At 42.0% G+C, this 26,910-nt stretch overlaps 1 protein-coding gene across 1 annotated transcript in view; it reads right to left on the reverse strand.

Annotated features, from left to right (window-relative positions):
- tent4b (terminal nucleotidyltransferase 4B) overlaps window positions 1–22,926 on the reverse strand; it is a 53,320-nt gene extending 30,394 nt beyond the window's left edge. Inside the window, exon 1 of the mRNA XM_080415873.1 lies at window positions 21,658–22,926. Within this exon, the coding sequence (XP_080271999.1) occupies window positions 21,658–22,298 (641 nt within the window). The 5' untranslated portion in view covers window positions 22,299–22,926. The remainder of the gene's footprint in view (window positions 1–21,657) is intronic.
- Window positions 22,927–26,910: the final 3,984 nt, after the last annotated feature.

Raw genomic sequence — 26,910 nt, forward strand, 5'->3', positions numbered from 1 at the left:
TGATATTGCAGATACCGATATAATGACCGATACATCATATATATATCGTGCAAAACCAGGAGCTACTGACAGTGAGTGGATGTCATTAGGATTACCATGCTGTGTGTGTGTGTGTGTGTGTGTGTGTGTGTGTGTGTGTGTGTGTGTGTGTGTGTGTGTGTGTGTGTGTGTGTGTGTGTGTGTGTGTGTGTACGTTTGCCTAACATGTAAAGAGGTGACTGGGTTTCACCTCTATGCTTTCTCAGGTCACTGAAACCCAACCCAGAAGGAGGGCAATGCCTAATTAATGCTTTATGTTTAATTCATGATTATTTATGGCAACAAAGCATAAATTAGGCGTAAAAAAGGTCACAGAGGATTCAATCCCCGGGCAGAGCCGGTGAAACCCTAGCCTGGGAAAAGTAAACATACAGTACACAACCATCTCTACCTACAGTGCAATGCACCCTTGAGCAAGGCACTTTGCAGTGTGTTTAACACATTGAATGCCAAAAACGGTCCGGACCGTTTTTGAGGGTCCAAACGAGAAGTGCCGAAAACGGTCCGGACCGTTTTTGACCCAATTCTATTTTTATACGAGTGGCCCACGTGGGGCGCTAAAACGAAACTTTGACATCACCCAAGGAGTTTCTGAGAAGAAGAGGCTGGATGAGGCTCCATGTCAAAAATCCTTCCGGTCGGCGTTTTCAATGTTATCTCCTTGACTAAAAGCTTAATATCTCCATTTCTTTTTAATGTGGTGGAAACGAGCCGTTTCCGATCGGCGATCACGCTGCAATGGAGGATCGCGTTGGAAATATTATTGTTCCAGGCGTTAGTCGGGACCCTCCGCCGTCTCGCACGCACGCTTTGTTTACATGCACTTCCGCGTCGGGGCTTCTGCATCACGAAACGTATAACGCAAGTGGATGGAAGAAATGCAGGCACTCAACGTATAATATTTTAATAAACCTCTGGCACCCAATGTGTTAACTCATTGGTTCTCAAAGTGGGGTCCGGGGACCCCCAGGGGTCCTTGGGGGGGTACCAGGGGGTCCCCAGCAAAATTTGTTAATATAGCGCCACAATCATCTTAACCACTTTAACCATATTTTATACTTTGGCTATTCAAAAATAGCAGATATACAAGCTCACTTCGTGCCGCACTATGAGCTTGTAGATCTGCTATTTTTTGAAAAATCTTTAAAGCAAAAATTTAAAGCAAAACATTTCTGAAAGCAAATCTTTGTTTCTGGAGGTCCCTGACAAAATATTTCTTAGATGATGGGGGTCCGCAGCCAAATACATAATAAAGTTTGAGAAATACTGGTTTAACGTTTACAAATGTTTGTGTGGGGTGGCAGTAGCTAAGGAGGTAGAACGGACAACTGGAACGTTCCTGGTTCAATCACCAGCTCCTCCTAGGATCGTGTCCAAAACACTGAACCCCTTAACAGCTCTGGGATGAGCAACGAAACGGTACACCGTTATTGCTCCCACGGGGAAAATTCAGTTTCAGGCTGCTCAGATGGTCATGATGAGTGCATAGGGAGGGAGAGGAGGGAGGGTATTGTGGGTTAAGTGTCTTGCTCAGGGACACTTTGACACATAACCCTGGAGCGGACCGAGGGGAGAACCTGCGACCTGCCTGTTCCCAGAAGGCCTCTCTGTCTCCAGCTCTACCCGCTCAGCCACAGCAGCCAAGGTTTGGTGCCTTACAGAGGCTGCCTCCGCTGGCAGTGTTTGTATATGTGTGTGACTGTAACGCACATTCTAAAGCAGTGCTATTAACATTAGCAACGGTGAACGGACTGGCCACCTTAGTAGAAGAACGTCTGTGTGCTTCCTAATCAGTGGGTCGAGACCCATTTTTGGGCCACGGCCCATTGCGTGCAAATATCCCCCTTTTCACATTTAAATTAATTAATTAATTTACATTTTGGGGTCTCGGAAAGACACCCAATTTGTCTTTTGGGTCTCAAGCTAAAAACTTTGGGAACCACTGCCCTAAAGATCTGGGGGTAAAATAGAGTCCTTTTCTTAACACATTGACCGCCAGAGGTTAATCTCATAATGTACTCACCAGTGCCAACGTTTTATTGTTGTTTTTTGTTTTTTTCACGTCGCCATAGACCTCGTTAAAATCCTTAAGATTGAGCTCTGCACTGTTTGTAAACATCGCGGAGATCTCCCTGCGTCTACCAGTCCAAACCACGTGTCAAACGGAGCCGCCATGTTGTAGTTAGAACGGTTTATGTTAAACAGTGATCAGCGAGGAGAAAAACTACAATCGAAGAAAATGGCGTTTCAGTGTGCGCTTTAGAATGAAGGCCTACGGGATCGGCAAAACGTGATCCTGAATAATTCCATTTCCGGTGGTGTTACAATGAAATGTGCCGTACTAGAAAATTGAAAAAAGTTTTTCTTTTCGAAAAAAAGGAAAAAGCACCACAGCCCGTAGGCTACGGGATCGGCGCTTTACAGTTGGATTTATCGGCCCGTAGGCTACGGGCCTGGCGGTTAGAGTGTTAAGGGCCCTGGTTGAAAAAATGGATCCTCTTACACATACAGCACAGCTGACTATAAAAGTTGGAATCTGCTGTACGGTAAGTGGATGTGTGTCATTGACATTAGCATGTCATTGGGTCCACCGCAGTTTGTGGAATAAACTATAAATAAAAATGAACACACACTTGTGATTGCTTTTCAGTGCAATCACCTACCTGCAGGTATTTATGTCTACCACAAGCAGTCCCTTATTCTATAGAAATAATATTGAATATGATTTTTTTTTTTTTAAGGTTTCATAACACAGTGGGTGTGGTAAAGTATGCAGGGTTCCCTGACAGTCCAGCATTGTGAGCTGATATGCTCCTACACAGGCTTACAATATATATGGCATCAATACAGACAGCATAATTACCAGGGTTCCCACACATTTTTAACAAACTTTTCCATAACTTTTCCAAAAGTATTTCATCCCATTTACAGGCCTATAGCAATCATATGGTGCAATAATGAGGCTCTTACTCCAGTGTGCTATCACTGCTCAGACAAACTTGAGCGAAGGTGTCACGTGACAAAAAGAACAGATCTACAAACAAGCTAAAAATGGATCACGTTGTTAGCTTGTAGATCTATTCTTTTTGTCACATGACGTCCTGTATACATTAGGCCACACGTATTTCACGTAATGTTAGACATGTTTTGGGACATGTTTTTTATGAACAGAATCAATAGCCAAAAACTATGGTTAACCAAACGTTTTCCAAAGAATTTGATTAATTCCAAACCTTTTCCAGGCCTGGAAAATTGTTTTTCTAATTTCAAAATATTTCCAGGAATTTCATGACCGTGGGAACCTTGAATTACTAACAGGATGACTAGAGACTTTAGCCATGGCTAAGCTAGCACAACTAATTGAAAAGCCATTGAAACTACAGCACCATAACCTCTGCAACCAACTACGAGGTTGACTAACGTAATTTCTAGATAAATTACAGTAATGCATTATGTTTATTGGTGCTGTGCTAAATCCAACTGCACTCGGGGTTAGTATATTCAAATTGAGTAAAACAATGCCTATAACATATCACGCTGCCTTTAGCCTAATAAATACAGACAGCGCACATTTATAACACAATAGCCTGATTGCAATTATTTGAGATAATTACAGCTTACATCAGATCTAAAAGCTCACATCTACAAGGTCAAAACGTGTTGTGAGCTTGAAGATCGGCTATTTCCGCAATGTTTAAAAAATATTTTGAAAGTAAAATTATTAAATGTCAGTCATTTCTTTGTATATTTAAGATATTTGTCATATCTGCCCTGTGAAATGTGTGTTTACAAAGCTTAAAAGGCAATGCCAAAAACACAATTAAATTGTTTAATCGCAATTGTTTGATCGACGATCAATAGTCAAGTAAAGGTTCATGATTGTGACAGCCCTGCACAGACATTTTTATTCATGTTTATTTACCATGTGATATTTGTCTGTTGGATGTAAATTATGGTAAGTTTTGGGATTATTATCATAAATTCCCATCTGGCAGGTAAATTCTGGAGGCTAGCAGTTTGTTTGTGTATTACTCCTATCTTCTGATAGCTCACTTGTCATCACACACACACACACACACACACACACACACACACACACACACACACACACGGTGCTGTTTTATGGACAGACACAGGAGCAGCTGCAAATTGAGAAGTGACAGCCTGCTGGTTACATTTATTTCATTTAGGGAGCCTGACCCAATGTTCCTGTATTAGAGCGGCTTCACCACTAAACAGTGCTGTGTGATGTGTGGCTTAGTTCAGTGCCTCTCAACTTTTTCATGCCAAGGACCCATAAATTGATATGTATTTGGCCATGGAAACAAGCCCCAAAAAAAACCCCGCAACCACCAATATTTACAAGCGACTTTACTGAAAGAAAACAAGCCCAAAGTCGCTTATAATAAGTGGACTTGGCAACACTGGCATTAAGACTTTCTTTTCCTTTTAAGCCATCTTTGAAATAAACTTATTTCATTGTTCTCTCCATTAAGCCTGATTATAGCGAATGAAACATCAACACGAGGTCTATATAAAAAGCCTATTAGGATAATAGCGTTCAGTTCCATCACCAGCTACCTACAACTGCAGATATGATTTATTGGAGGAGCAGGAAAGAGACTTACGACTATGATATTGTTGCTGTCGGGCAGAAACCCCTTATCTCCATATTTTAACTTTTTACTACCTACTTGATGATATCAACGCGTCACACAAAAATAGCAGATCAACAAGCTTTCGAGCTTGCAGATCTGCTATTTTGGCTATTTCTTTTATTTGAATCCTGAAAAGTTTTGAGGTTTCCACCCGACAGAGACAATATAACAAACCATGTGAAAATGCTTTCCTTTGTTCTCCCCAATTGTATACACAACACAGATGTTACGTTTCAGAAACACGGAAAATGTCAAAGTGTTTATAAGTTCTGCCATTGTTGGCAAGTATTCGGTTTCTGTGTTTGTTTGCAGAATTCTGTGTTAAGCGCCTTATGGCACGTATTACCTGCCATTATTAGCTAAATATACTGAACCCAATTACTTGAATACTCTCTCCTCTACCTACACACTGCAAAAAATCATCTTACATTTCCCTACCTTATGGCCAACGATGCATATTAATCACCATAGTCTCTAGAGAAGGTTATTTCGAGCACAAATATGATTTGATATTCACTGGGAATTATTCCAGTCATTTGAACAGCTGTGGTGCTTTGGGCAATAATTCCATCTGTTGCTGTTTGGGTCCAAGTTATACAAAGTTGAGGTTCTAATGTTAAAGTAATATTTTCAACGATTAGGCCTAAATCGTCATTACTCCTAAAGCATCTGGACTACACTTAGTTCAGTTGTAGAAAACATTAAGGCAAAATTACAATGTTTATACACATTAGTTCTGTTTAGTTGTAGAAAACATTAAGTCTAAAATGACAATGTTTCTACATAGTTTGCAGTGGTGCTCATTTCCTTGCTGTGCTGTGGTGGCACCATAGCAATCATGCACTTTAGTGATGATTCAATGCTTGTCTGAATGAGCTGGAATCCATAACACAATCTAATTAAACTGTTGAACACAAAAATCCTATAACACCTATAAGGGTATAATAAAGTGGTGGTCAAACACTGTAGATCGGGACCACAATACTTTTTTAGGGGGGGGGGCATATTATTTGCTTAATATGCAAAATTGCTTTATCACTCAACAGTTAACAAACCAAAATAAAGTATAAGTGTATTCAGGGTATCTGCACATTTCTAAAGTGACAATTTAACGACTTTTAAGACATTTTTAATACCTCCAAATAAAAACTATTAGACCATTACTGTGTCGAAAGTTATCAACAAACTATACTATAAAAGATGGCCAAACATTTGCCAAATATTACATAAGAGGCGAAAACAAATAAAGGTAATAGCCGATCTACGTTGCGAGGCGTTGTGACTTTGTAGATCGGCTACCGAGGCAACATTTAGTGCGCCAACTCATACAATTCCAAGTGCTTGTCAGTGTGTGGGGGTCCCCAGTTCAGATTTATTTTTAAAAAATGGGGGGGGGGGGGGGTTAGTATGTTTAAACATACTAAAACTTGCCATAGGGCGACCGTTAGCTCCAAACGCCACTGTGTAGTACGTATGAGACGATGATCATTCATCAAGATTTAAAAAAAAAAAATCACAATAATCATATCCAGAGATTGACTTTATTTGTTTGCTGCCCTCTACCCCTTTTTCTCCTTGATTGGATTCCTTCCCATACTCGTCACTGCTGTTGTATCCTACCATCAAAATTACTTTAACCCTGAAATACATCGGCCATGTGAAAATAGCCGATCTACAAGCTCACAACATGTCACAAATTCAATGTGACACTTTGAGCTTGTAGATCTGCTAGCCTATTTTCATACAATTTTGAGGAAAAAAAAGATTTTTGATTTTAACAACACAAATTGTGTATAAGAGTCCCTCCCTGGGCACAAAATATTTTTATTTTATTATTTTGGGGGCTTGTTTTCATAGACCTGGTTGGTTGCTCGTATCTCACAAAACCTGGCAACACTGATAGTGATGTTTATGAAGGCACGGCCGCTACATGAACCATGTGATTGTGTTGTGGTCACGGCAAGATCAAAAAGAGTGTCATAACCGTCGGTTTCAATGGTCTGACCTACCCGCTTCTCCCATTGAGGCATCCAGTTTATTTTGCCAAGGCGTTCTAGGTGTGGCGACTGTGAGGTGAGGTATTTGAGCTCATGACACCGTGAGAGAGCTCAGTGACTGATTGAATGGGCGGGGAGGCGGTGACACTAGTGTCACAATGTTGAGCGCACTCAATGCCGTGGGCAATATTTGTAGAGTCATAACTGTGATCTACACTCCCATTCATTCATTGTACCAGTCAGGTCTGCACGCTGCTCTATTCCCTTTGCACTGAAGTCCTGCCACCACCACGCGCCGGTGTGTGTGCGCTCGTCCGATTACACAACCCATCAATATGTCTCTGCACCAATGTCACACACTCATCTACATGACAAATATGGTGATTCTCATTCTAACGCCTGATTTATTACCTCAAATAGCCGACCTCGCAACGCGTCGCTTGAGCTTGTAGATCGGCAATTTTTCAGCCGTACAACGAAGTGTAAAATCGGGCTTCAGGCAGCCTTTCCAAAATGCAGCACGCTCGCTCACACAGGTGTGACACCCAGAACATGGCCATGCATGCGTTACCTTCACTCTCTTTCACAAGGCAAAAAAAAGCACCCATCCACCAGCCCTCCCATGCACGTGTGTGCGTGCCATGCAGAATGCGACTCTGCAGCTATAGGCGACCTGGCTGACAGTATCCGTCACGCTCAGTCACTGCGATAAAGACTGCAACGTGAACACACCCTGCTGTGCTCCACACACACACACACACACACCCACACACACTGTAGGGTCTGCAGTGGACACACGCCTTAAGCCTGCAACAATGGAGCATCAGGGAGGGAGGGAGGGGGGGAGGGCACACACACACACGCATGTCCAGGAGAGGCTCCACTCCTCTCGTCTGGCTGGCACTGGGCCTGAGGAAATACTCGCATGGAGCAACACACAGAGCGCACACACGAGAGGCTTTTTCATTCATGTTTGTCAATTGATATTTGTCCGTGTGTGATGTATATTATGGTCGTTTTCTTAGGTTATTTAACATAAACATACTGTACCCTCCATCTGTGAATCAGGTTCCACTTTATGGGGTAATAAAGATTTCAGAATTGCAATTCAGTGGACCAAACAGTAGAGGGGTTGGCAGTGACAGGGACTATAAACATGGAGGGGAGTTGCAACAACTAAACTGGGGAGAGAAAAAAGGGAGGAAAAAAATTAGATTCAGGAAATTGCAACTGGCGACAGGTCAAATGCAGGTACAAAAGATGGTGGCTTTTGTTGGCTGTTAAGGCATTGGTTCGCAAAGTGAGGTACGGGGACCCCCAGGGGTCCTTGGGGGGACCCCAGTAAAAGTAGTTAACATGGCATCACAATAATTTCAGCCACATTATCCATTTATATGTTGGCCATTCAAAAATGGCAGATGCACAAGCTCACAGCGTGGCACTAAGTGACACGCTGTGAGCTTGTAGATCTGCGGTTTAAAAGAATGTGAATAATGTTATAATACCAAATACATATCAATTTGGGTGGCCCTTCACATGAAAAAGTTTGAAAACCACTGTGTTAAGGATCTTCACTCTGCTGGCAGTAAGGATGTTGCGCCGGTGCAGCTACAGTGCTGCTCCTGCTAGTTGACATGGAAAATCCTCAACCTGCTGTGTGGGCCCGCCGTTAAGATATCGTAACTAAGTAGGCCCCCAAATAATTGGCAAAAACACTAAGATTTTGATAACATACCATTGACATTTTTTCAAAAATTATGTTATAAGAAATGTCATGGTATTGTTTTCTTAAAAACAAATTGTGATACCAATAAATTTAAGTAAACTACGTTAGTTGCACTGATTCAAACCAGAACACAATCAATAAAATAAACATGATCTGAAAAATGCACACGGCCCCCATCCCCACACACACACACTGTAACAATCAAAGGTGCCGTTTCATCGACAACACAGAGAAACCAGCTGCAAATTGATAAGGGACACCCTGTGCTGGCAAATACGAATTAGGAGTTAATTGCGCCTGCTTTCTGTGTGGAAACACTTTCTTCTCAGTGTGGTGGTGAAGCCCTGGAGAGGCTGATCAGTGAGTCAGTGTGTAGACAGCAGACAGCAGCAGGGTTCAGTCCACTGACTTTAGGTTTCATTTCTTCGCACAGAGCGCTGCCTGGAGCTCCACCATGGAGATCAGTTTCATTTCTGTGTTAAAGAAAACCTAACAACTAGGGACCGTCACCATCTGGACATGATGCATTGTCATACAACAATGTTTCCCAAACAGTGGTTCTGGACCCATTTGTGGGTCAGGGACACATTTTGTTTTTTATTATTATTTTAAAAAAAAATCCCAAATCACCCCTTCCCATATAGTAGAGGCCCAAGGAGGCGTCCACGCGCACCGTCACTTTACTGTATCTATAGCTGTATGAGGCCACTGTATTGCATCAATAGCTGCATGCAATAACAACATTCTATCCAGTTACTAACAACAACAACAGCCTCTGTGCACATCTGCTTCCTGTTTAAGACAGGTTGGTCAGAGGGAGTAACATTAAAGAGTCCCGACTGTCTTTTCAACATTCAAGATTATATGATCCCATATCGTCGCTATCGGGCAGAAATCTCTTATCTCCATGCACCCTACTTGATCAAACCACAGCGTCGACACGAAAGCCTCAAAAGTAGCAGATCCACAAGCTCAAAACACGGCGCGAAGCGTCGCGTTTTGCGCTTGTAGATCTGCTACCTTTGAATTGGTATTCTGAAAAGTAACTGTTTTGAACATATAAGGTTTCCACCCAACAGAGACGATATACAATAAGGTACACAAGAGTCTCATCATTTGTGTTTTAGCTCCTCAACACTCTGCCACTTTTTCTGTCTCTTTCTCCCGCTTCCTTGTGGTCAGCTTCATTCACTACAACATTCCATCAGGTAGTAGGCTGTCTCCTGCTACAGACAGACCTGATGATGAAGGTCATGGTTAGGCATTACATAAAAAGCTGCTCCAACATCAAAAATGTGTGCTTGTTGTTATTAACCTAGAAAACGACGGGCAGTTTTGTATCGTTCCTAAAAAGCTGGCACGGTGGAGGAAACAGTTTTCCCCCTGCAGCAGAGACAAGTTTAATTTCAGCTTGTAACGAGAAGAGAGACAGACTGACAGACCGGCTACGTTAAATCAGTGGTTCTAAGTGGGGTCTGGTGAGGGGATCCCCAGCAAAATGTGTTAATACAGCATCCCAATAATTTGAACCAATTTATCCATTTACACGTTGGCTAGTCAAAAACTGCAGATCTACAAGATCAACAGGGTGGAGGGGGGGGGGACAGAAACGACAGCTCCCTCCTCCTCAGATGTAATTACAGGTGAGCCGTTGTGCCGCAGCAGGCCTGTGAGTCCACAGCCAGTAACACATGGACCCTTGGCACCACGGCTTATCGTATAATCTCTAATCTGCCACAGCCTATATCATACGGTTGTTATGTAATCCCCTACTACGTGGGCCCTGCCTCCCTCCCTCCCCACAGAAGCCGTGTCTCAGGCAGTGGCTACCAGTGGTAGAAAAAGTACTTAAATGTTTTTACTTAAGTAAAAGTATCAATACTGCAATGTATAAATACTCTGTTACAAGTAAAAGTCTGGAATTCTAAATTTACTTGCGTAAAAGTACAAAAGTATTGGTATGAAAATATACTTAAAGTACCAAAAGTAGAAAGTACTCATTATGCAGAATGTCCCATTTCACAAGTTTTCAAATGTATAAAATGTATAAAAATCGTTTGAAAATAGCAGATCTACAGCCTCACAATGCGTCTCATCGTGACGCATTGTGAGGCTGTAGATCGGCTATTTTCAAATGGCCGAAATGTATATAGGGCTGAAGTGGTTAATGTATGTTTTGTAATAATAATAGAAATCAACAAAGTAACTCGTAACAGTTTTCAAATAATTGTATTGGAGTAAAAGTAAAATATTTGCCTCTTGAAATGTAGTGGAGTAGTAGTAAAAGTACTGAAAATTGGAAATACTCAAGTAAAGTAAAAGAAATACCTCATAATTGTACTTAAGTACAGTACTTGAGTAAATGTACTTAGTTACTGTGGCTAGTTACTGTGGCTACTACAGTAAGCCAGGCTTGTGGTGCTGGAAAGGAGGACAGGCTTGTGTGGGAAGCCAGCCAGTCAGGGGGGGGGGGGGGAGATGACAGGCAAAGCCCAGGCTGAGAGCTATTATATGGAAGGAAGGACCATGAGCTAATATACTAGGGGCTGGAGGAGGAGAGAGGAGAGTTGCCAGATTGTTTGAGAGAAACAAGCAGAGAGGTCTACGAAAAACAAGCCCAAAAAGAAGCGACTAGTTCGCATGATCACACACAAAACATTTTAACTACACAAATCTTGTATTGCGGTCCCCGTCCCAATATATTTTCAGATGGGGGGTGAAATACATATTAATTTTGGGGGTCCTTGACATGAAAATGTTTGAGAACAGCTTTAGACATCAAGCCCAAATACAGTAGTAAGCAACTACACTTCAGAAACACGCCCCCCAAAAAAACAGCAACGACCAATATTTACAAGTGACTTTACAGAAAACAAGCCCTAAGTCGGTTATAGTACGCAGACATGGCAACACTTGAGGGAGGAAGGAGGGGGGGGGGTGCTGGCTCGGGGTGAGAGAAAGAAAGAAGTGGGAGAGTGATAACAAGTGAGATAAATGATATACTGAGGGACACATAGCAAGACAGATACAGAGATAGACAGATAAAGGCAGAGATACAGAGAGCCAGGGGAATAGAATAGAAAAGAAATGCATGATGGAGAAAAATAAAAGGAAAAGACAGAGGAAAAAGAAAAAGAGAGAGCAGTGTTGCCATGTCTGCTTATAATAAGCGACTTTGGGCTTCTTTTTCTGTAAAGTTGCTCGTTGGTAGTTGCGGGTTGCTGTTTTTATGGGCTTGTTTCTAAAGTGTAGTTGCTTATTTTGGGCTTGCTTCCCATTTTCATGTCAATAATAATGGATTTTATGTATATGCACTTTACAATTGTGAAAATCTTAAAGTGCTACAATAAGCATTTGCGTAAGAAAAAGAATCATCACTCCACTTGTTTTTGTAGACCTAGTTGCTTTTTTCTCTCGCAAAATCCGGAGACAGAGAGAGAGAGAGAGAGAGAGAGTCGTGCAGAAGTGCCTTCATGTGTAGCAGGGCCATCTGCTAGGTAGGTTAGTGAGAAAACTAGGTTACTGTCGCATGGGCCTGCTGAGAGACTCCTAGGCCTACGATGCCGCTACCCTGCCGCACAAAAGGTGCACATGGATTAAAGCTAAAATAAAAAGCTCAAGACTGAACTTTTTTGACTGAAAGTCAAAGTCCTATTATGCGACTTGTGAAACAAGTGTGAATTCTTAACACAATGTGCAAATGCTTTAAAGGATTTAGAAGACACGTGTAGAATCCCCAGAAGCAAAGATTTGAGTTACAAATGTTCACATATTTTCAAGACTTTTCAAACATAGCAGATCTACGAGCTCATAGCGGCATGAGCTTGTATATCTGCGATTTTTGAAAAGCCATTTGTGTCTAAAATGACACAAATGCCTTACTGGATTGAATGGGTAATAAGGAGGCTGGGCCCTGGCCCTGCCTATAATAGTGAGGTGCTAGTCACAACAACAGTCACACGTTATACAAGATGAATGCACCGCAAATAGTCCCAATGCAAACACAATCCTGTTCAATGAGTCAACCTGGAGCCAGCTGTCTTCATCAGGAGTAAGGACATGAAGATGAATGTATTCATACTAGGGGTGTGCCGATACACTAATTTCACCAAACGATACGATATTTGGCTCACAACTTCGATATTTATAAGAGATCACACTTTTGCCCTACGTTGAAGTATTTATAAAAGATCACACTTTTGCCCTACGTTGAAGTATTTATAAAAGATCACACTTTTGCCCTACGTTGAAGTATTTATAAAATATCACACTTTTGCACTACGTTGAAGTATTTATAAAAGATCACACTTTTGCACTACGTTGAAGTATTTTTAAAAGATCACACTTTTGCACTACGTTGAAGTATTTTTAAAAGATCACACGTTTGCACTACGTTGAAGTATTTATAAAGGATCACACTTTTGCAGACGTTGAAGTATTTATAAAAGATCACACTTTTGCACTACGTTGAAGTATTTATAAAAGATCACACTTTTGCACTACGTTGAAGTATTTATAAAAGATTACTTTTGCACTACGTTGAAGTATTTATAAAGATCACACCTTTCCATTTGACCAAAGGACAGACTATCCACACGCTAGACATGCCCTCAAGCAGCCAGTTTGACAATGCAGCCGTCTCAATTGTCCTGTATACTAGTGTGCGGCTTTGCCACTGAACACCACTCTGTGACGTGTGCAGCTTCGTTCACAATCTACACACACACACAGTAACTTACTCAATCGAAAGCTAAAGGCTGAACAGGGAGGCCACGTGCTTTATAGAAGAAAAAAAAATCTTGTCATGTTATAGCACTACTGTCCTATATGTAAATTGCTGGTGATCCTGGGTTAATCATTATGTTGGGCCGTCACTGTGACTGCAGTAGCTGCACATGGCAGTCCTCAAATTCAAGCCTCGTACACGGAAATAGTGTTTCAGAGTTCTTACTAAAAGGGTCACTCTGTTGAACCCAGTGAACCTGCTCGCTTAAAAAGGCCCCTTGGTCGAACAGAAGCCGTCTATAAATACTGCAGTCCGTCCGGGCGAAGGACAGAAATAAAACGGTGTGCAGTAGCAGCTAGCAGGCATGCAGGCCCGGTGTTCCAGAGCGCTGCTGTCCCAAAACACAGGCACCTTCACACCCGCGTCATCTGTGAGGCATCCCCATTCACTACCACGGCACTTTTCACACACTCTGGCTGGCTTTTGCCACAACAAACAGCTGTATTATGGGTCAATATAACCTACGGTATTGTTGGCGTAATGGTAGCTCATGCATGTGCATTACTACGAACCTAGGTTGTACTGCTTAACGTAAATTGACTAGTTCATACCTGCATAATCCGCATTCATTGCCATCCATCCGGGGCCGGGCTATTGGGCCGCGACTACAATAGATCCCATAGCCTGTGTGGTTATGATCTTGTGGGTCTGCTAGTTTCACCAAATGTTCGCCTGTTTTCGCAGAATGTTCGCCTATTATGTCATGCCCAAAAAGGGACGCTACGCATGCGGCTGAATTTGGGAAAGGTGAAAAGTCAACTTTCTCTCTCCCTGCATATGCCAACGGTCAATGCCCATTTGCCAAGTTCAGATCGATGTGGTCAACCCACTGAGGAGAGAAACGGATGGGTATGGACAGACAAAGTTCATTTTAAAGCAGGATGTGTCTTTTTAAGATGGTAGTTTGAGTACCTAATCTCTATATCTAACATATATTGTTATGACAATATGTTCAACAGTATAATTTAAACTACTGTATGTTGTACATGGGTTTTTCTTTCTTCGGGCCAATTTTTTTACGCAATAAAAGAGGGCACGGGGGTGTGTAGTGTCAGGTGACATTGTTGTCTTTACGGCTACCAGGAGTGGGTTCAGCCTGACATCATGGAGGGGTGGGGGGGGGGGGGGGGTGAGGGTGGAGGGTACACAGTACACACTGTCCTTTTTTTAAAAAAAGGAGGTCAACCGCAAACTGAGCGTGAGGTGTCAATGTCTCTCAGATGTCCAATCCATTAATATTTCATCAATGAACTGGAGGGTGGGCAACCCTATCTACACATCACTGCTGGCAGGCTGGCACACTTGGCACAATTATGTTTTGGACAAAAATGCAGGAGAAATAAACAGATTTTTTTCCCATGTACAGTCGTTAACTGCCTGTGTGTACAGCTCAAGAGGTCATAATTTAATCACTATACAAAAAACTAATTACTGCCACTAGTACTCCATTTTGATGTTTGAAACTGGCAATATAAAGTTAACTCTTTGACTGCCAGAGTATTTTCATAAAGTACTCCCCCAGTGCCAGCAATTTTCGTGTTTTTTTATTTTTATATTTTTCTCATGAAAATAATTTAAGGACACATAATTTAAAGACCCAGCACAAATCCGCCACTAGAGAGCAGCACATGACAGCGTGATCAGGTCGTTGGGTCTCTCTCACCCTTCTTGATAGATTAGACAGGGAAAAACATGAAAACGGATGTGACGTCGTCCCAGATTGTTTTGATCGGCAAAAATTACGATGTGATACACGACGGCGATGACTGATCGTCACCCAGACCATAGATTATAGAAGAGAACCTGTCCGTTTGTCCGTTATACCGTGTGAAAAATCGTTTATTTACCTATTTTGGACGAAAATGACTGGGGAAAAAAATCAAAAACCGGAAACAGAATCCAGGTCATGAAACCGGATGCAGATGTCCGTGAAGTAAGTGGAACTCGAGAATAACATTGAATATTAAGCAGCATAGCGCAATCAGAGATTAAACAATGAACGCGCGTCCAGCGCGTCGAACGCGTCGACGGCCAACTGGACAAAGTAGCACTTGACGCGTTATCGCGTCGTCCGCAGTCAAAGAGTTAACAGTACATTATATGGCTTATATGGCTTTCCCCAGCTAACTGCACTCACCATTCCACTGCTTTTATTGATTTTATTACATAGTCTTACATAGCCTTTTCTTAAGTGTCTTTCCTAATAAAGTTGATTTTCTTTGGCTGTTTTCTCCTCCCCAGCATGTAAAGCGTCTTTGGGCACTTAGAAAAGTGCTATATCAATTTTAGATATTATTATTAACAACAGTACAGTACTTCAAACTTGACAATGGAGCCAGACCCATATATCAGTATGGTCCATATATCAGCCATTATTTGACTTTGTTTGACAACCTCGGCAATAATGCAGACAGCCGATGTGTCCTGATTTGTGTTTTTGGCATGTCATTATAGGCCATTCTCAAAGGTTTTCGTCAAACAATTTCAAAGGAATTTTCCTGGAATCTCCAAAACAGGATCGTTTTAACCCATTAAGACCTGAAGCCGATTCTAAAAATGTCTTTTAAATCCTAACAGTTTTATGAAAAACCTATGTTTCTATGTCAGTGGCTCTCAATCTTTTTCATGTCAAGGACCCCCAAAATGATATGTATTTGGCCGTGGACCCCCATCTCAAAATACATTGTTCCAGCCAGGGACCCCCAGAAGCAAAGATTTGAGTTAAAAAAAATTGCTTTAAAATAATATATATTCAAAGATTTGCACAAATTTCAAGATTTTTCAAAAATAGCAGATCTACAAGCTCGTATCGCGGCACTCTGTGCCGCGCTATGAGCTTGTAGATCTGCTATTTATTTTATTTTTTAAATTTTGTATTTGAGTTTTGACCATAGTCACTGAATTAGCGGTGCAATAGTTAATCAAACAAATTGATTTAATTTAAAAGGAAATTGATCATAATCAAATACATTTTAGAAAATAGCAGATCTATGAGCTCAACATGTCACGAGGCAACTCATTGTGAGCTCGCAGATCAGCTATTTAGTCAATTATAAAAAAAATATCAATTTGATTTTGTGTCGATATATACTGTATATAAAACATACTTCTTGATTATTCAATTAATTAAGTAATCAACAGAATAATTGCTAATAAAATAGTCAAGTTAAGTTGGCCTACACTGAATCCGTTCTTTTTCCCTTGATACAGAACAAGAAAACAGGTGCTAATAGCTGCCTGAAATGTTTATAATATTGCAGTTTAACAAATAAAACAAAACATCTCAATGTGATATTCCTGAATGCCTTAGCATAGAACACACTGGACAAAAGGACTCAAAGGACTCAAAACAACTCAAAGGACAATGAACGTAAAAGGAGCAATCCAAGAAATAAGATGACCATTGTGAATGCTATGTAGCTTTGCTGACTACATTGGTCTGGCCTCTGGAGGCTTGAGAAGGATTCCCATTGGTTCGGGGAGCGAGGGGGGGGGGGGGGTTGAACACATTCCTGTCTGGCAGCACATGGGAAGGCTAGGTTACAGAGAGACACTCACACGTGCTATTCAAAGAGCCTACAGTCCAAAGGGCCCAGCGTGCACTGCAGACAGACCTCATAGGTTTACACAGCTTGGCTGACAGCCAACAGAGAATGAGAGAGAGAGCGACAGAGAATAAACAGAGGCAGAGTGAGAGCAGAGAATGACAGTACTGGGAAAGACGGTAAAGGAGAGAAAGAGAGTGAAGGAGAGAGAGAGAGAGAGAGAGAGAGAGAGAGAGAGAGAGAGAGAGAGAGAGAGAAAATGCTAAACGAGAGTACACACACAGAGAGAGAGAGAGAGAGAGAGAGAGAGAGAGAGAGAGAGAAAGAGAGCCCTCAAAGTCTGCCAGAAGTTTAACTAACTGAACTCCGGCATCATGCCTATTCCGGGGGGTGGGATTCGCCAAAAATAGCAGATTTACAAGCTCAAAACGGGTTGCTACGCAACAGGTTTTGAGCTTGTAGATCGCCAATGTTTTGGTGTTTAGACATTTGGTGTGTAGATGGAAAAAAGTGGTCGAGAGTACGGTTGTAAGTTACTCAAGTCCATTTCTCTAAGACTTGAGGGTTTAACCACTTAAACCCCAGCATCCGTATTGTGGGGAAAGCTTTCGCAGGAAAATAGCAGATCGACAAGCTCATAACCGCCACAATAACAGAACATACACTAGTATAGAGCCCTGAGGCACTCCGGTCAACTATATAGGGTTTAAGTGATTTAAACCTAGTTGTAAGAACAGCGCTTGTGTCAGACATGTACTGTAAATGCGTGTGGCTGGCTGCTGTCAAGACGCTGGGTTAAAAAAAACATCTGGATTGGAGAGTCTGTGGGGTGCTGCCTTGCCAAAAGCCAGAAGAGAGAGAGAAAGAGCAGCCAGCCTCACACACACACACACACACACACACACACACACACACACACACGTGGCTCCGATGCAGTCAGACAGAGTTGTCACAAAAGTGCCATGACAGTCACTTCATGAAAGCCATGAGCCAGCAGCACCGCATGTCAGCCACACACGTTTCCTTATTCTCAGAGTGCTGCTGCTGGGACATTTCAATGCACTTCTTCTAGGCCAGAAGAACTACTGCTGCTCGTGGGCAACAACAGCAAAACGCTTTAAAGATACTTATGACGATTATGTTGATCAGATTATTGTCGCTGTCAGGCAGAAACCTTGTATCTCCATATTTCATTTTTTTTAAACATATTTTCGTAAATGAATACCCTACTTCAAGTGTCGCACAAAATGAGTGAAAATGCCAGATCTACAAGTTCACCACACACCGCATGGCGATGCGCTGTGAGCTGGTAGATCGGCTATTTTCACTAGATTAAAATGTTGATTTAAAAAAAAAAAGAACATGTCCAACATTTTGGAGGTTTCCACCGGACAGCAACGATATGGGGATAACATGGTGTTAAAAAAAACTACAATGAAAAATATGACACTTTTAAGTGAATCGACAAACCCGAAACCACTTGTGTCTGTCAAACCACTGTGTTTTTATCAGCTTCAGTCTTGGGAGTGGGACTAGACTACTGCAGATGTTATACAAAGTAACACGGCTATTTTAAATGAATTTTCACACCGGGAATCTATTAAAATCAAAAACAGGCATCCAAGTTTGGATCCACTTGGAAAGTGGATTTCTTTTTGGACGAGGATATCCAACCAGTAACTAGAGCCTCTATGAATAAACAGAACAAACCCACGGTTCAAAGGGAAAGGAATACGCCACACAGCTGTCATAACTTACAGTGACATTCTGTTCCCATATAGAGAAGAAAAGCTGAGGGGAAAAAATGCTTTGCATGACTGTAAACGAGGTGGAAGCACTCCCTTAGGAGCTCCACGTCTGATTGGACAGAGTCTGAATGACATCATAAAGAAGGAGCGCTGGTTTCTTTCCCAGATGGGCTGGGTTTGTTTTGAGGGGGGGGGCCTAGGTGCCGTGCAGCATGTCAACACTGGTTCTCTTCCACAGAGAGGAGGGCCTCCGCTTGCCTGTGTTTGGACCTTCTGGGCTGAGCCACTGTTATTCAAAAGAAGGGCCACAGGCTGCTCACACAAACACAGGACACGAATCAATCTCCATGGGCAGAAGACGGGGCCTCCCTCCACTGACAGCCAACCTCACAGGGCCAAGTTCACTTTCCCCAAGGAAAAGCTACTTTACTCTTTACTTCCTCTACTACCTTCGCCCTTTTCACTTCCTGCTGCAAAGGTTTTGTGTTCTAGTTCTGTAGAGAAAGAGCAAATGAAAGACTGGCCCTACGTGACTTGCCGTGAGCTCGAGTATAAACGATTTGTCGGTTTAATCGCGCTGGAAAGGAAAATACATTTGGATGTTAATCACTTTCCCATTAGCTTCCCTCTCCCAGCATGTGTCTCAGATAACAAGGCAGTGAAACGTTCCTCGTACTGAGCCCGAGATAAAAAACAAGTGAAAAATACTTTCAAGAACAGCGGGCTGTGAGTTCCCATGGACGTATTGGATAAATGGATAGAAGAGTCAGTATAGAAAAGTAAGTATCAGTATCGTAAAGTCAGTAAAGCAGTAAAGCAAAGTTGCTGTGCCGACTGCTGAGCATGAATAGCTGGTACTAGTGAGCTTCACAAGTATCAAGGGGAAAGACAGAAGTCCCCCACTAGTTAAGGCTAACTGATCAGGGCTGTATGTGCTTCAAGTTGTGGTATTAGAGGACATAATCACTGAGGAATGTCCTTATGCAAACAGAGGCCTTCAATATTACTATAAATGAGGATAAGCCAAGACTAGTAAGCTCTCTAGGCTCAGTACGCTGCTTGCCTGCACATGTTAGGCAGAAAGGGTGTGCAAATAAATTATAAAAATAAATCTACACATCAACAGCTAAAGGGCATTTAAACCAAGCCCCACCCATCCTGGAGATACAGTATCATGAGGATTATATTGGCAAGGTGGTGTGGTGGGTGGGAAAAAAAGGCCCCCATAAACCAGCGACAAGTTAATTAATACACAGCCTGTACATGCATTGTACTTAGCAGCTAAAGTGAATGTGATTACAGTGATTGTGACATCAGGCATGAGGTCCTGTAGAAATGCTCATAAACAGGCATAAACTAGACCACACTCTCTAAGAGAAGGCAAGTCCAAGCTGATAAGATAAAGTTGTTTGTGGAATATTAACATTTCCCTAGAAGAGAAAAAATGAGAACGTTTAGGGCTAATGTAAAACATCAAATGGGCCTGCATGTTTAAGGGACGTTATCGCCAAAAGGATGCAAATGGGTTGTGTCAAGGCATCAAATAAACTTCACAGTTGCTCTTGAGCTGGGATTACATATTATAAGGACATAAAGTTTAAAATAAAATACAAACTAACCCTGGCCTAACCCATGTCCAGATGCTTGTCTCTTTATACTGAATGTTCAGTCACTGGCTACAACTTTCCTCCACTTTGTAACTTAAAATCATCAGGTTTTAAGTTCCCTTCTTGTCAAAGAGGATCAGAGAGGGACTCACCAGTGGCCTAGTACTTTCTGTCCAATGGCTCTCTCTCAATATCACACAGGAGGACAAACAGGTTCCATCCAACTATTTCACCTGCCTCTGGCTCTTGCTCATTCAAGTAACATGACTGTTGTGGCCTTGGGGCGTTATGACACATATGACATTTAAGAGTTCACTTAACAAAAGTGAACAAAAAGTGAGAGTCTGGAAGTAAGACCTTAACTTCACACAGATTATCACTCATGGAATGTCTTCAAATGTGGCTTAAAAATAACTATTCTACATATACTACATCACTGTGGTATCATTTGTCCCTTGGATAACCATCTGACATAATGATCTTGTTATTTCTAATCACCGTGGGGACAAAAACAAGGAAGGGCATTCTAGTACTGCTGTAATGTCTTGACTGTGGCATAAGGCGTAAAGGCAGCTCATATTTTACAACCTATTTTTATTCTTCAACTTTGGGCTGAGGGGACACATGTCGGGCAGCGAACCCAGGCGGTCTACAAGCCGTGTCACATTCCATTACTAGGGTCAGCTAGAAGCTGGAACACTGGTCACCATATTGACTAACGTCACACTACTCCAGCACGTTGTGAAGGAGGGCTCAGGGCCAATGACATTGCACTAGCACGCCAAATATGGACGTGCATGTGGCTCGACTAGTGGAGTACTCACTATTTCTCCTACACTTTGCTATTATAATACATAGAAATACTTCACACCTCAGTGTGAAGCTGTGATCTTTGTTGAATGTATGTTCTGAAATGTACACGGTCACATCCTGAGTGTTTATCTATCCATATATCTATGTGTAACTCTGAGTGTACATTTTGTACAAAGAGTTAGGCTTTTACTGTGTGGAGTCTGTGGACTAAACACATGCCAATGTGTGAAAGCACATATTTGAGGTGTTTTAATGGGAATGTTTGAGTAGCTCTGACTTCCATCAGGCTTCTTCTACAGCAATGGTTCTCAAAGTGGGGTCCTTGAGGGCGTTCAAGGGGGTCCCCAGCTAGAGCAGTAGTTCTCAAAGTGAGGTCCTTGAGGGCGTTCAAGGGGGTCCCCGGGTAAATTAAGTTAGCATAAAAGTCAGTTTAAGCCTATAATTAGGCAATTTGAAAAAAGTCGATATGCACGCGTGTGAGCTTGTAGATCTGCTTTTTTTTTAATGGACACATTTTGATTTGAAATCTTTTTGAAACATTTTAACACCACAAACCTTGTTATGAGGGTCCCCTGGCACACAATATTTTCAGATGGGGGTCCGCGGCCAAATACATATTAATTTGGGGGTCCTTGATGTGAAAAAAAGTTTGAAAACCAGTGTGTTCTAGTGCTTTTTACCAGCAGCAGAAGTGACTCTCAAACAGACATGTCATGTAGCAGCAGAACAGATCCTTACCCCACTATCCCCTCAGAGTAGTTCCTGGCTTTCCACGGGGTTCCCATGTAGGAGGCGTAGCCGGAGATCAGGCTGCTGTTGAAGCCAAACGTGCTGGCCTTGTTGTCCCTTTTCCTCTTGTTGGGGTGCTGCTGTCCCCCCGCAATGTCCGAGGACGATGACACCCCCCTCCAGACCACCGCGACCCCACCACCATGACCATGACCACCATGCTGCAGCCCCCCACCACCACCACTACGTTGATGGTGGAGGTTGTGGTTGTTGTTGGCTTCCAGCGGTATGAAGTCTCGCTGCTGCTTCAGCTCGCTGTCCCCCATCGAGCCCCCCGGCGTCGACATCCCCTGAGCCCTCCTGGAGGAGGCTTCACTGTGGCTGCTGGAGGAGTTGACAGCTCCGTGTTTGCTGCTACTGGAGGAAGAGGAGGAGGAGGTGATGGAGGTGTTGGTGTTGCTGCTGGAGGAGGAGGAGGTAAGCGAGGATGCCCCGTTGATGTTGGACTTCAGAGAAGAACCGGAGGATGTGTAGTTGTTGTTGTTCACATGAAGATAGCCCAGCCCCTGCGTGGTCTCCCAGATCTGCATCCACAGGTTGTTAGCGGGTCCCCGTTGTTCTGGCTGGAACCAGGCGATCCGAGGATCCATCAACGAACCACGAGACAACCAAGCCGAACCAGGCTGGCTAGGCTCTAGGCTGGCTGGGGCCAACAAGGCAAAGGCTGACACCACACCGCCGCCCCCGGGCCGGGCGGGCAGGGCAACGCAACGCTGCTGCTAGGTGTGGAAGCTACTAGCCCCCCAAGCTAGCCTCGTTAGCCTAGCCTAGATGCTAATGCTAGTGGTGTATGTGTGTGTGTGTATGTGGCTACAGGCTACAAGCCCCGTTACTTCTTCTTCAGGAGGATGGTGGGATGCTGGCTGAATTAAAACGACCGTAAACCCCGATATCCGATAAAGCGATAAACCGAGGAGGCTGTTTAAAAGGATGTGATGTCGGGGGAGGGAAAAGGATCCAGAAGTTCCTAAAGATGTGAGAGTTGGAGGTAGAAAACGTGTTGGTTGTCCGCTAGGCTCAGTGTGGCTGCTGTCTGTGTGCTCAGTGTGGAGGAGCTGCTGACTGACCCTGACTCTCTACTCTCCTCCTGATCACACGGTCCGTCCCTCAATGGCGGAGCACGAGCAGCACACCACCACGAGCGACGCGCACTGCGCAGGCGCATCGACCCAGCGTTGCCAGAGTTTGTGAGAGAAATAAGCAAGCAGGCAGTAGTGGGAAAAGTACTCAATTTAGTTTTTAAGTAAACACTGTGCAGAATGTCCCATTGCACAAGTTTTCAAATGTATAAAGTGCCTAAAAATCATTTGAAAATAGCAGATCTACTAGCTCACAATGCGTCGCATCGCGAATCATATTGTGAGCTTGTAGATCTGCTATTTTCAAATGGCCGAAATGTATATAGGGCTGAAGTGGTTAATGTATGTTTTGTAATAATAATCCAAATCTACAAAGTAACTAGTAGCTTAAGTTTTCAAATAGTTGTACTGGAGTAAAAAGTACAATATTTGTGAGATTAGAAGTAAAAGTACTGAAAACTGGAAATACTCCAGTAAAGTAACTAAAAATACCTCAACATTTTAAAAGTACAGTACTTGAGTTAATGTACTTAGTTACTTTACACCACTGCAACCAGGTCTATGAAAACAAGCCCAAAAGAAGCAACTATTATTATTTAGGCCACATTAACACTTTGAACCTATATATACATCTGCTATTTTCAAAGAAACATCTTGAAAAATAAATGTTTTTGGAAACATTTGAAATACACAAATCTTGTATGGGGGGTCGGTCGTCCCTCCCTGGTACAAACTATTTTCAGATCTGTGGCCATGTACAAGTTAATTGGGGGGGGATCCTTGACATGAAAAGGGTTGAGAGAACCACTGATTTAAACAACATTTAGGAAACAAGCCCAAATAAGCAAATACACTTTAGAAGCCACTTTACAGAAAAACAAGGCCAAAGTCGCTTATAATAAGCAGACATGGCAACAATGGCATCAGCTATAGAGTTACACAAGAACTAGAGGACGGACGCACCCCGCCCCCATCTATTAATTTCAATAGAAGGTTGCTCACCCAGCGCGAGAAGCCACGGGACTACGCTCTTCTTCCGGTATTGGCACCAACATGAACGTTGGTGTCAATAGAGCAAGCGCACTAGGGTCGAAGCATGCGCAGTGGCGTTCTTGATGCGTAAGTCTTGCGGTACCAGATTTGGCCACCAGGACCGGGCAGCTTCAGTAATCTAACTCTATGAATCCTCCCTGCTGGTCCTGCATGCTGGGGGCTTGGCAGTGGCTTCCATGGGAGGAGAGGGACGCCGGAAATGGCAGATCTGCAAGCTCACGACGTGTCGCGCCAGTGACGTCTCGTGAGCTTGTAGATTTGCTATTTTCAACCGGCATGGAGAGAAGAAAGCGCAGAGTGTACTTTCTTTTGCCATGATGTAGGTGTTACAATTATGGAGGAAATTTTCAAAAATATTGACTAAAACATTTTTAGCCATTAGGTCATTCAATTCAATAAAATACACCTAGAGCTTTTGGAAAGAAATGTAAATATTTATCATTCTTATCTATAATAATCTTATATTTAAGATGTTCCCAGAGCTCAATACTGTGGTGTGTTTAGTGTCAAATGTGTTTCATTATGTTTAAGTTATACAATTATGCTAAACCTTAACCTTAATGTTTGATTCTGTTCTGTTCTCTCTGTACAGTAGAGCTGTATTGCAAGCTTAATTAAAGGTAACAATGTACCCTATGTGTGGGGGAATGAGGTTACGCAAGACAACATGTCTATGTTATGTAACCAGTACCACTGATTGATTATGTTAACGCTTTAAATTTAAATGCGATATGAATGAGAATGTACTTTTACTTTTTATGGCAAAACTGTATTTGGCCAAATAAATAATAAATAAAATAATCATCTTCTTAAATATGGGTATTTTACATTTTTCCAAAGAAAATGTTAGATGAAAAAATGTTAGATGTAACGAATAGAAATCATATTAAATATAAATATGGATATTCACTCCACATATATTCAGTATCACGTTTTAGGCAGAACCCCAGTAAAACTGGTTTGAACTAATTGTGGTTTAAATTGATTCACTGGAAAGAGGAATTTAATGTAGGGTAAGCAATATTTTTGGGTTAAACCAGAAAGTAGTTTTTGTTTGTTAAAATGCTAAAGCACTATTGCAGTGGTGGGAAAAAGTACTCAAATGTTTTACTTAAGTTAAGCTGTTCAGGTGGGTGGCCAATTTCAGCCAATCAGGACAGAGAAAATGCTTTTTATGTTCAATGAAGAGCCGATGATGACACATGGAGACTACTTTTACTGAACAAACGCTCTATATAGCAATGATTACTATCAAAATATAGCACTATCTAACACTAATTCTAACAAAAAAAAATCACTTCTTACCCTACCTTTAACAAAGGATGGTAACCAGGTGAAAAACAGATGCCATCCTACTGGACTCAGTGATGGAAGAAGTACTCACATGTTTTACTTAAAGTAAAGTATCAATTCTGCAATGTAGATGTACTCTGAGTCTGTTACAAGTAGACGTCCCGTATTCAAAATGCACTTGAGTAAAAGTACAAAAGTATCGGCATCAAACTATATTTTAAGTACTCATTTTCCAGAATGTCCCATTTCACAAGTTCAAAATGTATTACAAATATTTTGAAAATAGCCCACAATAGCTCACAATGCGTCGCAAAATACCTCAAAATTGTACTTAAGTACAGTACTCGAGTACATGTACTTAGTTACTTTACACCACTGAATGGACTGATATAGTTCAACCCTGCTAGCTACACCATTCAAATTGAGTACATGTATACTTTGTATTGTGATCAAATGTTCAGCCAGTAATTTTTTGCACACATAAGTACCTAAATTTCATCCTTTAATTTATGCTGCAGTCAGTAAAACACGGGGCAGTTTCGTATTTGCCACATTAACTTTATGAATATCTCCATCCCATTTCTCCTGGATTTTTTATTTTATTATTTTTATAGTGAACCGTGGTTGCCATGGTAACTAGTCGGGCTGATTAACATTTAAAAAAAAAAAGGAAAATCCAATTTGCTTACTTTGTAAATGAAAAGAATCACATTCACAAATGGATCATTAATGCCCATAATGAATGAGAGACAGAGGACATACAGTATTTGCATTATAGTAATGCACAACACTCAATGTACGGTATGTAAAAACTGCTACATCAAACTGAATGTCTATGTAGTATTAACCACTTAAAACCCCAGCATCAGTATTGTGGGGAAAGCTTTCGCAGGAATATAGCAGATCGACAAGGTCAAAACGTGCCACTCTGCGATGCGCTGTGAGCTTGTCGATCTGCCATTTTCAGCCAACGCTTTCCCCACAAAAAAAACAGAAAAGACACTAGTATAAAGCCCTGAGGGGCTCCGGTCAACCATATAGGGTTTAAGTGGTTAATTACCAAGACCACCATGGTGTCAACAAAAATGGCAATACTTATAGTTTAGCCCAAGGGTCTTCCAACGTTTTTTTCAGGCCAAGGACCCCTTAGAGAGATGAAGCAGGGACTCCACATATTGTATAAAAAAACAAATGTTACATTGTTAGATTAAACCTTTTCATGGATTTCATAGATGGCTTCAAACTCTTGTTTGACAGCACTATCATCAGTGTTGTGCAAATTCATGTTTTTGGGCGGTGAAACCGCCTCTATATGTGAGGTTTGGATATTTGCACCCCCCAATCCTGCGCTGTGATTGGCCACCAGTGTACCCCCCTAACCCTGCACCGTGATTGGCCAATCATAGTCTATTCAGGACTGTGATTGGCTAGTGAAACATGACACATGTGCATAGCCCTATAAATAGGACTATGCACTTAAAAAAACACACATTTATGGTTTTTTTTAAGTGAATCACACATTGTGAATCACACATTAGCTAGCAAGACACCGCCCACTTCACACTGGGTGTGATTTTTTTTGTTTATAAAAGCTATTTTCTATTAATTTAATTTAAGACATTTAACCACTTAAACCCTCAATACTTGGTATTGGCTCTGTGCTTGGCCTTCTCTTTTTTCTCCCTCTGCACCAAACCTCTTCACGGAAAATAGCAGATCTACACGACAGCACGACGCGTTGTGAGCTTGTAGATTGTCTATTTTCGGTGAATGTTCC

This window comes from Gymnoscopelus braueri, assembly GCF_963280865.1.
Source record: "Gymnoscopelus braueri genome assembly, chromosome: 1".
NCBI classification, from domain to species: Eukaryota; Metazoa; Chordata; class Actinopteri; order Myctophiformes; family Myctophidae; genus Gymnoscopelus; species Gymnoscopelus braueri.